The 17,648-nt window shown below is 44.2% G+C and overlaps 1 protein-coding gene across 4 annotated transcripts in view; it reads right to left on the minus strand.

Annotated features, from left to right (window-relative positions):
• Nucleotides 1-11,014: 11,014 nt before the first annotated feature.
• Nucleotides 11,015-17,648, minus strand: part of LOC139471233 (nephrocystin-4-like) — an 89,449-nt gene continuing 82,815 nt past the window's right edge. For all 4 annotated transcript variants that reach the window (XM_071253525.1, XM_071253522.1, XM_071253526.1 and 1 more), the window contains 2 exons: nucleotides 13,168-13,334; nucleotides 11,015-12,231 (listed from right to left, as the gene is read on the minus strand). In XM_071253525.1, coding sequence (XP_071109626.1) covers nucleotides 11,697-12,231; nucleotides 13,168-13,334 — 702 coding nt within the window. In that variant the 3' untranslated portion in view covers nucleotides 11,015-11,696. The remainder of the gene's footprint in view (nucleotides 12,232-13,167; nucleotides 13,335-17,648) is intronic.

Raw genomic sequence — 17,648 nt, forward strand, 5'->3', positions numbered from 1 at the left:
AGCCAGGTTACGATCCACTCAAGACATCATACACACGATCAGCCAGGTTACATTTCCACTCAAGGCATCATACACAAGATCAGCCAGGTTACGATCCACTCAAGGCATCATACATACGATCAGCCAGGTTACGATCCGCTCAAGACATCATACACACGATCAGCCAGGTTACATTTCCACTCAAGTCATCATACACAAGATCAGCCAGGTTACGATCCGCTCAAGGCATCATACACACGATCAGCCAGGTTATGATCCACTCAAGACATCATACACACCATCAGCCAGGTTACATTTCCACTCAAGGCATCATACACAAGATCAGCCAGGTTACGATCTGCTCAAGGCATCATACACACTATCAGCCAGGTTACGATCCACTCAAGACACCATACACACGATCAGCCAGGTTACATTTCCACTCAAGGCATCATAAACACCATCAGCCAGGTTACGATCCACTCAAGACATCATACACACGATCAGCCAGGTTACAATCCACTCAAGACATCATACACACCATCAGCCAGGTTACGATCCACTTAAGACATCATACACACGATCAGCCTGGTTACGATCCACTCAAGAAATCATAAACACGATCAGCCAGGTTATGATCCACTCAAGGCATCATACGCACGATCAGCCAGGTAACGATCCACTCAAGACATCATACACACGATCAGCCTGGTTACGATCCACTCAAGACATCATAAACACGATCAGCCAGGTTACATTTCCACTCAAGGCATCATACACACGATCAGCCAGGTTATGATCCACTCAAGACATCATACACACCATCAGCCAGGTTACATTTCCACTCAAGGCATCATACACAAGATCAGCCAGGTTACGATCTGCTCAAGGCATCATACACACGATCAGCCAGGTTACATTTCCACTCAAGGCATCATACACACCATCAGCCAGGTTACGATCCACTCAAGGCATCATACACACGATCAGCCAGGTTACATTTCCACTCAAGGCATCATACACACGATCAGCCACGTTACCATCCACTCAAGACATCATATACACGATCAGCTAGGTTTCGACCCACTCAAGACATCATACATACGATCAGCCAGGTTATGATGCACTCAAGGCATCATACACACGATCAGCCAGGTTACGATCCACTCAAGGCATCATACACACGATCAGCCAGGTTACGAACCAATCAAGGCATCATACACACGATCAGCCAGGTTACGATCCACTCAAGACATCATACACACAATAAACAAGGTTACATTTCCACTCAAGGCATCATACACGCCATCAGTCAGGTTACGATCCACTCAAGGCATCACACACCCGATCAGCCAGGTTACGATCCACTCAAGACATCATACACACAATAAACAAGGTTACATTTTCCACTCAAGGCATCACACACACGATCAGCCAGGTTACAATCCACTCAAGACATCATACACACAATAAACAAGGTTACATTTTCCACTCAAGGCATCATACACACGATCAGCCTGGTTACGATCCACTCAAGGCATCATACATACGATCAGCTAGGCTACGATCCACTCAGGACATCATACACACAATAAACAAGGTTACATTTCCACTTAAGGCATGATACACACGATCAGCCAGGTTACGATCCACTCAAGGCATCATACATACGATCAACCAGGTTACGATCCACTCAAGGCATCATACATACGATCAGCTAGGTTACGATCCACTCAAGACATCATACACACAATAAACAAGGTTATATTTCCACTCAAGGCATTATACACACAATCAGTCGGGTTAGGATCCGCTCAAGACATCATACATACGATCAGCTAGGTTACATTTCCACTCAAGACATCATACATACGATCAGCTAGGTTACAATCCACCCAAGGCATCATACACATAATCAACCAGGTTACCATCCACTCAAGGTATCATATATACCATCAGCCACGTTACCTTCCACTCAAGGCATCATATATATCCTCAGCCACGTTATGGCCAACTCAAGGCATCATACATACAATCAACCAGGTTACCATCCCCTCAAGACATCATACATACAATCAACCAGCTTACCATCCACTCAAGGCATCATATATATCCACAGCCACGTTATGGCCAACTCAAGACATCATACATACAATCAACCAGGTTACCATCCCCTCAAGACATCATACAATCAACCAGCTTACCATCCACTCAAGGTATCATATATACCATCAGCCACGTTATGGCCAACTCAAGGCATCTTACATACGATCAACCAGCTTACCATCCCCTCAAGACATCATAGATACCATCAGCCACGTTATGGCCAACTCAAGGCATCTTACATACGATCAACCAGCTTACCATCCCCTCAAGACATCATACATACAATCAACCAGCTTACCTTCCACTCAAGGTATCATATATATCATCAGCCACGTTATGGCCAACTCAAGGCATCATACATACGATCAACCAGCTTACCATCAACTCAAGGCATCATACATACCATCAGCCACGTTATGGCCAACTCAAGGCATCATACACACAATCAACCAGGTTACCATCCACTCAAGACATCATACACACAATCAACCAGGTTACCTTCCACTCAAGACATCATACACACAATCAACCAGGATACCATCCACTCAAGGCATCATACATACCATCAGCCATGTTATGGCCAACTCAAGGCATCATACACACAATCCACTAGGTTACCATCCACTCAAGACATCATACACACAATCCAGGTTACATTTCCACTCAAGTCATCATACACAAGATCAGCCAGGTTACGATCAACTCATGACATCATACACACGTTCAGCCAGGTTACATTTCCACTCAAGGCATCATACACACGATCAGCCAGGTTACATTTCCACTCAAGGCATCATACACACCATCAGCCAGGTTACGATCCACTCAAGACATCATACACACGATCAGCCTGGTTACGATCCACTCAAGACATCATACACACCATCAGCCAGGTTACGATCCACTTAAGACATCATACACACCATCAGCCTGGTTACGATCCACTCAAGACATCATAAACACGATCAGCCAGGTTACGATCCACTCAAGGCATCATACACACGATCAGCCAGGTAACGATCCAGTCAAGACATCATACACACGATCAGCCTGGTTACGATCCACTCAAGACATCATACACACAATAAACAAGGTTACATTTCCACTCAAGGCATCATACACACGATCAGCCAGAAAACGATCCACTCAAGATATCATACACACGATCAGCCAGGTTATGATCCACTCAAGACATCATACACACGATCAGCCAGGTTACGATCCACTCAAGGCATCATACACACGATCAGCCAGGTTACGATCCACTCAAAGCATCATACACACGATCAGCCAGGTTATATTTCTACTCAAGGCTTTATACACACGATCAGCCAGGTTACATTTCACTTAAGGCATCATACACACGATCAGCCAGGTTACGATCCACTCTAGGCATCATACACACGATCAGCCAGGTTACGATCTTCTCAAGACATCATACACACGATCAGCCAGGTTACATTTCCACTCAAGGCATCATACACACGATCAGCCAGGTTACGATCCACTCAAGGCATCATACACACGATCAGCCAGAATACGATCCACTCAAGATATCATACACACGATCAGCCAGGTTATGATCCACTCAAGACATCATACACACGATCAGCCAGGTTAAATTTCCACTCAAGACATCATACACACGATCAGCTAGGTCACGATCCACCCAAGACATCATAAACACGATCAGCCAGGTTACATTTCCACTCAAGGCATCATACACACGATCAGCCAGGTTACGATCCACTCAAGACATCATACACACGATCAGCCAGGTTACGATCCACTCAAGGCATCATACACACGATCAGCCAGGTTACGATCCACTCAAGGCATCATACACACGATCAGCTAGGTGACGATCCACCCAAGACATCATAAACACGATCAGCCAGGTTACATTTCCACTCAAGGCATCATACACATGATCAGCCAGGTTACATTTCCACTCAAGGCATCATACACACGATCAGCCAGGTTACGATCCACTCAAGGCATCATACACATGATCAGCCAGGTTATGATCCACTCAAGACATCATACACACGATCAGCCAGGTTACGATCCACTCAAGGCATCATACACCACGATCAGTCAGGTTACATTTCCACTCAAGGCATCATACACACCATCAGCCAGGTTACGATCCACTCAAGACATCATATACACGATCAGCCAGGTTAAATTTCCACTCAAGGCATCATACACACCATCAGCCAGGTTACCATCCACTCAAGACATCATACACACGATCAGCTAGGTTATATTTCAACTCAAGGCATCATACAGACGATCAGCAAGGTTACGATCCACTCAAGACATAATACACACGATCAGCCAGGATACATTTCCACTCTAGGCATCATACACACGATCAGCCAGGTTACGATCCACTCAAGGCATCATACACACGATCAGCCAGGTTACATTTCCACTCAAGGCATCATACACACCATCAGCCAGGTTACGATCCACTCAAGGCATCATACACACGATCAGCCAGGTTACGATCCACTCAAGGCATCATACACACGGTCAGCCAGGTTTCGACCCACTCAAGACATCATACATACGATCAGCCAGGTTATGATGCACTCAAGGCATCATACACACAATCAGCCAGGTTACCATCCACTCAAGACATCATACACACGATCAGACAGGTTGCATTTCCACTCAAGGCATTATACACACGATCAGCTAGGTTACATTTCAACTCAAGGCATCATACACACGATCAGCAAGGTTACGATCCACTCAAGGCATCATACACACGATCAGCCAGGTTACATTTCCACTCAAGGCATCATATACACCATCAGCCAGGTTACGATCCACTCAAGACATCATACACACAATCAGCCTGGTTACGATCCACTCAAGACATCATACACACCATCAGCCAGGTTACGATCAACTCAAGACATCATACACACGATCAGCCTGGTTACGATCCACTCAAGACATCATAAACACGATCAGCCAGGTTACGATCCACTCAAGGCATCATACACACGATCAGCCAGGTAACTATCCACTCAAGACATCATACACACGATCAGCCTGGTTACGATCCGCTCAAGACATCATACACACAATAAACAAGGTTACATTTCCACTCAAGGCATCATACACACGATCAGCCAGAAAACGATCCACTCAAGATATCATACACACGATGAGCCAGGTTATGATCCACTCAAGACATCATATACACGATCAGCCAGGTTACGATCCACTCAAGGCATCATACACACGATCAGCCAGGTTACGATCCACTCAAAGCATCATACACACGATCAGCCAGGTTATATTTCTACTCAAGGCATTATACACACGATCAGCCAGGTTACATTTCACTTAAGGCATCATACACACGATCAGCCAGGTTACGATCCACTCTAGGCATCATACACACGATCAGCCAGGTTACGATCTTCTCAAGTCATCATACACACGATCAGCCAGGTTACATTTCCACTCAAGGCATCATACACACGATCAGCCAGGTTACGATCCACTCAAGGCATCATACACACGATCAGCCAGAATACGATCCACTCAAGATATCATACACACGATCAGCCAGGTTATGATCCACTCAAGACATCATACACACGATCAGCCAGGTTACATTTCCACTCAAGACATCATACACACGATCAGCTAGGTCACGATCCACCCAAGACATCATAAACACGATCAGCCAGGTTACATTTCCACTCAAGGCATCATACACACGATCAGCCAGGTTACGATCCACTCAAGACATCATACACACGATCAGCCAGGTTATGATCCACTCAAGGCATCATACACACGATCAGCCAGGTTACGATCCACTCAAGGCATCATACACACGATCAGCTAGGTCACGATCCACCCAAGACATCATAAACACGATCAGCCAGGTTACATTTCCACTCAAGGCATCATACACATGATCAGCCAGGTTACATTTCCACTCAAGGCATCATACACACGATCAGCCAGGTTACGATCCACTCAAGGCATCATACACATGATCAGCCAGGTTATGATCCACTCAAGACATCATACACACCATCAGCCAGGTTAAGATCCACTCAAGGCATCATACACCACGATCAGTCAGGTTACATTTCCACTCAAGGCATCATACACACCATCAGCCAGGTTACGATCCACTCAAGACATCATATACACGATCAGCCAGGTTACATTTCCACTCAAGGCATCATACACACCATCAGCCAGGTTACCATCCACTCAAGACATCATACACACGATCAGCTAGGTTACATTTCAACTCAAGGCATCATACACACGATCAGCAAGGTTACGATCCACTCAAGACATAATACACACGATCAGCCAGGTTACATTTCCACTCTAGGCATTATACACACGATCAGCCAGGTTACCATCCACTCAAGACATCATATACACGATCAGCCAGGTTACATTTCCACTCAAGGCATCATACACACCATCAGCCAGGTTACGATCCACTCAAGGCATCATACACACGATCAGCCAGGTTACATTTCCACTCAAGGCATCATACACACGATCAGCCAGGTTACCATCCACTCAAGACATCATATACACGATCAGCTAGGTTACATTTCCACTCAAGGCATCATACACACGGTCAGCTAGGTTTCGACCCACTCAAGACATCATACATACGATCAGCCAGGTTATGATGCACTCAAGGCATCATACACACAATCAGCCAGGTTACCATCCACTCAAGACATCATACACACGATCAGACAGGTTGCATTTCCACTCAAGGCATTATACACACGATCAGCTAGGTTACATTTCAACTCAAGGCATCATACACACGATCAGCAAGGTTACGATCCACTCAAGACATAATACAGACGATCAGCCAGGTTACATTTCCACTCTAGGCATTATACACACGATCAGCCAGGTTACAATCCACTCAAGACATCATACACACGATCTGCCAGGTTACATTTCCACTCAAGACATCATACACACGATCAGCCAGGTTACGATCCACTCAAGGCATCATACACACGATCAGCCAGGTTACTAACCAATCAAGGCATCATACACACGATCAGCCAGGTTACGATCCACTCAAGACATCATACACACAATAAACAAGGTTACATTTCCACTCAAGGCATCATACACGCCATCAGTCAGGCATCACACACCCGATCAGCCAGGTTACGATCCACTCAAGACATCATACACACAATAAACAAGGTTACATTTTCCACTCAAGGCATCATACACACGATCAGCCAGGTTACGATCCACTCAAGACATCATACACACAATAAACAAGGTTACATTTCCACTCAAGGCATCATACACACGATCAGCCTGGTTACGATCCACTCAAGGCATCATACATACGATCAGCTAGGCTATGATCCACTCAGGACATCATACACACAATAAACAAGGTTACATTTCCACTTAAGGCATCATACACACGATCAGTCAGGTTACGATCCACTCAAGACATAATACACACAATAAACAAGGTTACGATCCACTCAAGGCATCATACATACGATCAACCAGCTTACCATCCACTCAAGGCATCATACACACGATCAGCAAGGTTACGATCCACTCAAGACATAATACACACGATCAGCCAGGTTACATTTCCACTCTAGGCATTATACACACGATCAGCCAGGTTACAATCCACTCAAGACATCATACACACGATCTGCCAGGTTACATTTCCACTCAAGACATCATACACACGATCAGCCAGGTTACGATCCACTCAAGGCATCATACACACGATCAGCCAGGTTACGAACCAATCAAGGCATCATACACACGATCAGCCAGGTTACGATCCACTCAAGACATCATACACACAATAAACAAGGTTACATTTCCACTCAAGGCATCATACACGCCATCAGTCAGGCATCACACACCCGATCAGCCAGGTTACGATCCACTCAAGACATCATACACACAATAAACAAGGTTACATTTTCCACTCAAGGCATCATACACACGATCAGCCAGGTTACGATCCACTCAAGACATCATACACACAATAAACAAGGTTACATTTCCACTCAAGGCATCATACACACGATCAGCCTGGTTACGATCCACTCAAGGCATCATACATACGATCAGCTAGGCTATGATCCACTCAGGACATCATACACACAATAAACAAGGTTACATTTCCACTTAAGGCATCATACACACGATCAGTCAGGTTACGATCCACTCAAGACATAATACACACAATAAACAAGGTTACGATCCACTCAAGGCATCATACATACGATCAACCAGCTTACCATCCACTCAAGGCATCATACATACGATCAGCTAGGTTACGATCCACTCAAGACATCATACACACAATAAACAAGGTTATATTTCCACTCAAGGCATCATACACACAATCAGTCGGGTTAGGATCCGCTCAAGACATCATACATACGATCAGCCACGTTACCTTCCACTCAAGGCATCATATATATCATCAGCCACGTTATGGCCAACTCAAGACATCATACATACAATCAACCAGCTTACCATCCACTCAAGGTATCATATATATCCTCAGCCACGTTATGGCCAACTCAAGGCATCATACATACAATCAACCAGCTTACCATCCACTCAAGGCATCATATATATCCTCAGCCACGTTATGGCCAACTCAAGACATCATACACACAATCAACCAGCTTACCATCCACTCAAGGCATCATATATATCATCAGCCACGTTATGGCCAACTCAAGGCATCATACATACAATCAACCAGCTTACCATCCACTCAAGGCATCATATATATCCTCAGCCACGTTATGGCCAACTCAAGACATCATACACACAATCAACCAGCTTACCATCCACTCAAGGCATCATATATACCATCAGCCACGTTATGGCCAACTCAAGGCATCTTACATACGATCAACCAGCTTACCATCCCCTCAAGACATCATACATACAATCAACCAGCTTACCTTCCACTCAAGGCATCATATATATCATCAGCCACATTATGGCCAACTCAAGGCATCATACATACAATCAACCAGCTTACCATCCACTCAAGGCATCATATATATCATCAGCCACATTATGGCCAACTCAAGGCATCATACATACAATCAACCAGCTTACAATCCACTCAAGGCATCATATATATCATCAGCCACATTATGGCCAACTCAAGGCATCATACATACAATCAACCAGCTTACCATCCACTCAAGACATCATACACACAATCAACCAGGTTACCTTCCACTCAAGACATCATACACACAATCAACCAGGTTACCATCCACTCAAGACATCATACACACAATCAACCAGGTTACCTTCCACTCAAGACATCATACACACAATCAACCAGGTTACCATCCACTCAAGGCATCATATATATCCTCAGCCATGTTATGGCAAACTGAAGGCATCATACATACAATCAACACGCTTACCATCCACTCAAGGCATCATACATACGATCAGCCACGTTATGGCCAACTCAAGGCATCATACACACAATCAACCAGGTTACCATCCACTCAAGACATCATACACACAATCAACCAGGTTACCATCCACTCAAGGCATCATACATACCATCAGCCACGTTATGGCCAACTCAAGGCATCATACACACAATCAACCAGGTTACCATCCACTCAAGACATCATACACACAATCAACCAGGTTACCTTCCACTCAAGGCATCATATATATCATCAGCCACGTTATGGCCAACTCAAGGCATCATACACACAATCAACCAGCTTACCATCCACCCAAGGCATCATACATACGATCAGCTAAGTTATGGTCCACTCAAGGCATGATACATACTATCAACCAGCTTACGAACCACTCAAGGCATCATATATATCATCAGCCACGTTACGATCCACTCAAGGCATCATACACACAATAAACAAGGTTACATCTCCACTCAAGACATCATACATACAATCAACCAGCTTACCATCCACTCAAGGTATCATGTATACCATCAGCCACGTTATGGCCAACTCAAGGCATCATACATACAATCAACCAGCTTACCATCCACTCAAGGTATCATATATACCATCAGCCACATTAAGGCTAACTCAAGGCATCATACATACAATCAACCAGCTTACAATCCACTCAAGGCATCTTATATATCATCAGCCACGTTATGGCCAACTCAAGGTATCATACACACAATCAACCAGCTTACCATCCACTCAAGGCATCATAAACAAGATTAGCCAGGATACCATCCACCCAAGGCATCATACATACGATCAGCTAAGTTATGATCCACTCAAGGCATGATACATACGATCAGCCAGGTTACGATCCACTCAAGGCATCATACATACGATCAGCTAAGTTATGATCCACTCAAGGCATCATACATACGATCAGCTAAGTTACGATCCACTCAAGGCATGATACATACGATCAGCCAGGTTACGATCCACTCAAGGCATCATACACACGATCAGCTAAGTTATGATCCACTCAAGGCACCATACATACGATCAACTAAGTTACGATCCACTCAAGGCACCATATATACGATCAGCTAGGTTTCGATCCACTCAAGGCACCATATATACGATCAGCTAAGTTACGATCCACTCAAGGCACCATATATACGATCAGCTAAGTTACGATCCAGTCAAGGCACCGTATATATATATGATCAGCTAGGTTATGATCCACTCAAGGCATCATACATACGATCAACCAGGATACAAGGGGTCTATTCCTCCCTTAAATTTGTACAGGAAGCCAAGCATGGGCTAGTCGGGATCTATTCCGCTCTTGAATCCCAACAGGGCCAATTATTTCAAGAACAGATATCATGCAATGTATCTGCAGTCTTGACAATCTCCTTCAATTGAAACAACGCTGTAGGTATCGATAGTTTATTAACCCGAAATAAATACATGTAACATGCAGAGAGTATGGATTACAATGTGTGACCTGAGACGACGGACAAGGTGTGAGATTCCTTGGACTACACATTAGTTTACAATGGACGCATGTAATATCACAGAATGCTATAAATATCATAACAATAACATCTTCAAAAGGCAAAGTACCAGAGACCAACAGCTCTAATTACATTTGCTTGTGTAGTCGAGTTGATGTCAATCTCTATTTGAGGACTTGTAGGACATTAACGTGTTTGAGGACTCGAAGGACATTGATATGTTTGAGGACTCGAAGGACATTGATATGTTTGAGGACTCGGAGGACAATGATGTGTTTGAGGACTCGAAGGACATTGACGTGTTTGAGGACTTAAGAGACATTGATATGTTTGAGGACTTGGAGAATGATGAGGACTTATAACACTGATCCTGCTGTGAATGCAGACAGGGAATGAGGCACCATGTGATTGTGTGTTCAGACACTCTCTCTCAAGAATCACTCACACCTGTACAGACAACAAACTCTGAGTCTGGATAGGGAGGCTATATATCCAGGTTATCTCCCCTTGCAGGTTAGGTCAGCCCGAGTGGACACAGCTAAAGTCTGGTTCAGACGACACAACGTATGTCTTCTACATTAAGTATACACTGTCAAAGAGCTACACTAATGTTCTATGCTCCTGGATACTTGTAGTTGGCAGTGATTCGGAAGGTCTCTTCATTCTTATCGTCCTCATCATTGATGAAGACCATGATTTCAGCAATGCCAGGCTGGGAGACGGGATTGAACCGAAGCCCGATCACGTGTTGCTCGCCGCCATTGATGGTCAACTTGGTCTCCTTGAACTGCAGCAGGTCGTCGCGGTCACAGCGGAGGTGGAACTCCTTCTGGGCGGGGTATGGGTTGGTGTAGCTGATCCGCTTGCTGCATCCCTTCCCCCCACCCACGGGCAACGACAGCTCGAATGCCCGCGACACCATCGGAGCTTTGCAGTTGACACAGATGAGCCAGGTACGAATCAGCTGGTGGTACTCGATATCGACCACATTCAGATAGTAGAACCTGTTGCCGGTCTTCATTGGGCGGACGGCAACATTAAGTTCGTGCACGGCTCCGGCCGTTAACAGGAACTGGTCGTCGGGAGACAGCTGCATTTCACTTGGGTGAGACGAGAAACAGCGAGCCAGGCGGTTGGATTGGGTCCCTCTTAAACAGTGAAACATGACATGAAGGCCGTACAGTGTTTGAAATAATTTTAAAACCCCAAAAGACAGTTGGGCAGGATATCAGTAAATGTTGCCTGCCCATCTTCAACAGTCTGCACTCAGATATCATAAATATTGAAAAATCGCAAAAACTAAGACAAATCGCAGCTTGATTAAGTTGAAATAATGCAAAATAATCGCTTAGAATCAACGAGGAGTAAAACTGAATACGCCAGACAATCCGAGCAGCTGGAGGAAAATCTCAGGAAAATTTCACTTTTCGGACAGAAAAGTTACCTGCCACAGGGGGAAGTCATGTACCAAGATGTACACTTAAGTCAACACCTAATTCCTATATCCATGAGTCTTATGAGGATTACTGATGAAGTGCTTATGCAATATTCCAGCATTCTAGCTAACGCTTAAACCACAAGGCACAATGAGTGAGTGAGTGAGTTGGGTTTATATCACGGTATGTCAGCTTAATGTTTGAAGAAAGCCCAAAGTGATGCAGGTCTCAAACGTTTACCACTTCGGTGAAACCTACAAGCATGGGTATGGTGCTGACAAACGTAGAAACATAATCATTGGATTCGAACCCACAATTATAGGTTTCTTATTATCTCTTAGAAAAGCATGAAAAACTTTCATTGATCCAACTTAAGCAGATTCTGAAAAAAAATTGTTCCATTTCATGCATTATGCATTAAGTTGCAATGCACAGAGCCATAAAAAATATGAATTTATTACACCCATTTTGTGATCTGATGTGAGATCATGACCTGTAACATCAGTGTGTAAAATTTCATTTCTCTAAATAGTATTTGAGTATTTGTCCCGTTTGAGAAACTCCGTACCTATATCCCTGGCCCACTTCATGGTGGGTGATAATAAATGTAGTTCCTAGTTCGCCAGCATGACCCAAGCGGAACCTTACCTGAGGATGAGGGCAAACCTGCTGGTCTGACCATCGATACAGGACACGTCGACCCTCTGCAGCGCGTGCACGAAGAACTGCCACACCTGGGTTGGGCGGGACAGGTAGGGGTCGATGTAGACGGCCATGTGGAAGCGCTTCACCTGGGGGGACGGCCCGAGGGGGCACTGCAGGAGACGAGGAACAACTGCCATTCACAGACATACAACATGCCATTTCCATACAACACGTGCAGGGTTTAAATACAACAGTGCAGGGTTTACATACAACACGTGCAGGGTTTCCATACAACACGTGCAGGGTTTCCATACAACACGTGCAGGGTTTACATACAACACGTGCAGGGTTTCCATACAACACGTGCAGGGTTTACATACAACACGTGCAGGGTTTACATACAACACGTGCAGGGTTTCCATACAACACGTGCAGGGTTTCCATACAACAGTGCAGGGTTTCCATACAACAGTGCAGGGTTTACATACAACACGTGCAGGGTTTACATACAACATGTGCAGGGTTTCCATACAACACGTGCAGGGTTTCCATACAACACGTGCAGGGTTTACATACAACACGTGCAGGGTTTACATACAACACGTGCAGGGTTTACATACAACACGTGCAGGGTTTACATACAACACGTGCAGGGTTTACATACAACACGTGCAGGGTTTACATACAACACGTGCAGGGTTTCCATACAACACGTGCAGGGTTTCCATACAACACGTGCAGGGTTTACATACAACACGTGCAGGGTTTCCATACAACAGTGCAGGGTTTACATACAACACGTGCAGGGTTTACATACAACACGTTCAGGGTTTACATACAACACGTGCAGGGTTTACATACAACACGTGCAGGGTTTCCATACAACACGTGCAGGGTTTACATACAACACGTGCAGGGTTTCCATACAACACGTGCAGGGTTTACATACAACACGTGCAGGGTTTCCATACAACACGTGCAGGGTTTACATACAACACGTGCAGGGTTTCCATACAACAGTGCAGGGTTTACATACAACACGTGCAGGGTTTACATACAACACGTGCAGGGTTTACAAACAACACGTGCAGGGTTTACATACAACACGTGCAGGGTTTACATACAACACGTGCAGGGTTTACATACAACACGTGCAGGGTTTCCATACAACACGTGCAGGGTTTACATACAACACGTGCAGGGTTTCCATACAACACGTGCAGGGTTTCCATACAACACGTGCAGGGTTTCCATACAACAGTGCAGGGTTTCCATACAACACGTGCAGGGTTTACATACAACACGTGCAGGGTTTACAAACAACACGTGCAGGGTTTACATACAACACGTGCAGGGTTTACATACAACACGTGCAGGGTTTACATACAACACGTGCAGGGTTTACATACAACACGTGCAGGGTTTACATACAACAGTGCAGGGTTTACATACAACACGTGCAGGGTTTACATACAACACGTGCAGGGTTTACATACAACACGTGCAGGGTTAACATACAACACGTGCAGGGTTTACATACAACACGTGCAGGGTTTCCATACAACACGTGCAGGGTTTCAATACAACACGTGCAGGGTTTACATACAACACGTGCAGGGTTTACATACAACACGTGCAGGGTTTACATACAACACGTGCAGGGTTTCCATACAACACGTGCAGGGTTTACATACAACACGTGCAGGGTTTACATACAACACGTGCAGGGTTTCCATACAACACGTGCAGGGTTTCCATACAACACGTGCAGGGTTTACATACAACACGTGCAGGGTTTACATACAACACGTGCAGGGTTTACATACAACACGTGCAGACATACATACAACACGTGCAGGGTTTACATACAACAGTGCAGGGTTTCCATACAATACGTGCAGGGTTTACATACAACACGTGCAGGGTTTAAATACAACACGTGCAGGGTTTACATACAACACGTGCAGGGTTTCCATACAACACATGCAGGGTTTACATACAACACGTGCAGGGTTTACATACAAAACGTGCAGGGTTTACATACAACACGTGCAGGGTTTACATACAACACGTGCAGGGTTTCCATACAACACGTGCAGGGTTTCCATACAACACGTGCAGGGTTTACATACAACACGTGCAGGGTTTACATACAACACGTGCAGGGTTTACATACAACACGTGCAGGGTTTACATACAACACGTGCAGGGTTTCCATACAACACGTGCAGGGTTTACATACAACACGTGCAGGGTTTACATACAACACGTGCAGGGTTTACATACAACACGTGCAGGGTTTACATACAACAGTGCAGGGTTTACATACAACACGTGCAGGGTTTACATACAACACGTGCAGGGTTTCCATACAACACGTGCAGGGTTTCCATACAACAGTGCAGGGTTTACATACAACACGTGCAGGGTTTCCATACAACACGTGCAGGGTTTCCATACAACAGTGCAGGGTTTCCATACAACACGTGCAGGGTTTACATACAACACGTGCAGGGTTTACAAACAACACGTGCAGGGTTTACATACAACACGTGCAGGGTTTACATACAACACGTGCAGGGTTTACATACAACACGTGCAGGGTTTACATACAACACGTGCAGGGTTTACATACAACAGTGCAGGGTTTACATACAACATGTGCAGGGTTTACATACAACACGTGCAGGGTTTACATACAACACGTGCAGGGTTAACATACAACACGTGCAGGGTTTACATACAACACGTGCAGGGTTTCCATACAACACGTGCAGGGTTTCAATACAACACGTGCAGGGTTTACATACAACACGTGCAGGGTTTACATACAACACGTGCAGGGTTTACATACAACACGTGCAGGGTTTCCATACAACACGTGCAGGGTTTACATACAACACGTGCAGGGTTTACATACAACACGTGCAGGGTTTCCATACAACACGTGCAGGGTTTCCATACAACACGTGCAGGGTTTACATACAACACGTGCAGGGTTTACATACAACACGTGCAGGGTTTACATACAACACGTGCAGACATACATACAACACGTGCAGGGTTTACATACAACAGTGCAGGGTTTCCATACAATACGTGCAGGGTTTACATACAACACGTGCAGGGTTTACATACAACACGTGCAGGGTTTACATACAACACGTGCAGGGTTTCCATACAACACATGCAGGGTTTACATACAACACGTGCAGGGTTTACATACAACACGTGCAGGGTTTACATACAACACGTGCAGGGTTTCCATACAACACGTGTAGGGTTTACATACAACACGTGCAGGGTTTACATACAACACGTGCAGGGTTGGGCTAGGTTCATAATTCACCTTTTCAGGGGTTGAAAAATTATGAAAAATGTTACTTGACCAAGGGCTAGTATGACCAACAATCTTACTTGTCCTATTTTAAAATGTACTTGCCCAAAGTCCAACCAATAGTTCAGTAAAATGTTACATCTACAGAACTGAGAATCACAGAAAGTGTTCCCTCACTATTGGAAACTCAATATAGCGTAAACTCGGTTATAGCGTGGTAACGCATGGCTCAAGTTTTACACTGACACGATGTTTCCCTCCCATCTCAGAAAACATTATCAGCTGATCACACAACACCGGAACTACCAGTCAACAAATCCGAACTGAAGCACACAACTTAATCCTATTATTATAATATCTGGAAATAAAAAACGTTTCATTGTTTATCTGGACTAATGTTTGCACTATATTTTATTAATTATTTTCAAATTTCATTCAATAATTATAATAATGTTTACAATAATTTCGGCGAAATCGTATGAGAAGTGATCGGTAGATCGCACACTTTACTGTTATCTACAGCAACCACGGTCAGATTAATGCTATTGACGCCTTGAAACGAAATTAAGTTGCAAGAGAATGGATACACATGACATAAATGCTGTACCTTACTCGCTAAAAGTCATAATTGAGTCAGTTTGACTAGGTATTAAATGTCAACATAACGTTTTCGCAATGGAAATACATGTAGCGGGAGAAGTCCCTACGGTGACTGGTCAAATTGTTCCATACGTATCCTGCATACCACCTGTACCAAAGTGCTATGCTTATGGTTCTTATAATTTTAAGTATATTTAGTGGAAGCTGCAACTAAAACAACACGATATTGGAATATATTTTTCCTGACAAAATAATAATTTCAGACACAATTTCTTCTGACCATTGCATCATAATTCTTTGAAGTTGTATCATTGGGTACTTTTTAACTGAATCACCGCTAGAATTTGGAGGAAACATGTGCACAGCTGATTGCTATTTCCGGCTTTACGAGAAAATACACACGGTAATCTTAATCTCTGCATATAAAACAATGCCTTGGAGAGCAAGAAATACATTTAAATGGTAAATCATCATATCTAGTGATTTTTTTTATCAAATTTCATACTTTTATTGACGAAGTTTGTTATACTTGTTTATTAACCTGAAT

Source organism: Haliotis cracherodii, unplaced genomic scaffold, assembly GCF_022045235.1.
Source record: "Haliotis cracherodii isolate W230 unplaced genomic scaffold, xgHalCrac1.p SCAF_22, whole genome shotgun sequence".
Classification (NCBI taxonomy): domain Eukaryota; kingdom Metazoa; phylum Mollusca; class Gastropoda; order Lepetellida; family Haliotidae; genus Haliotis; species Haliotis cracherodii.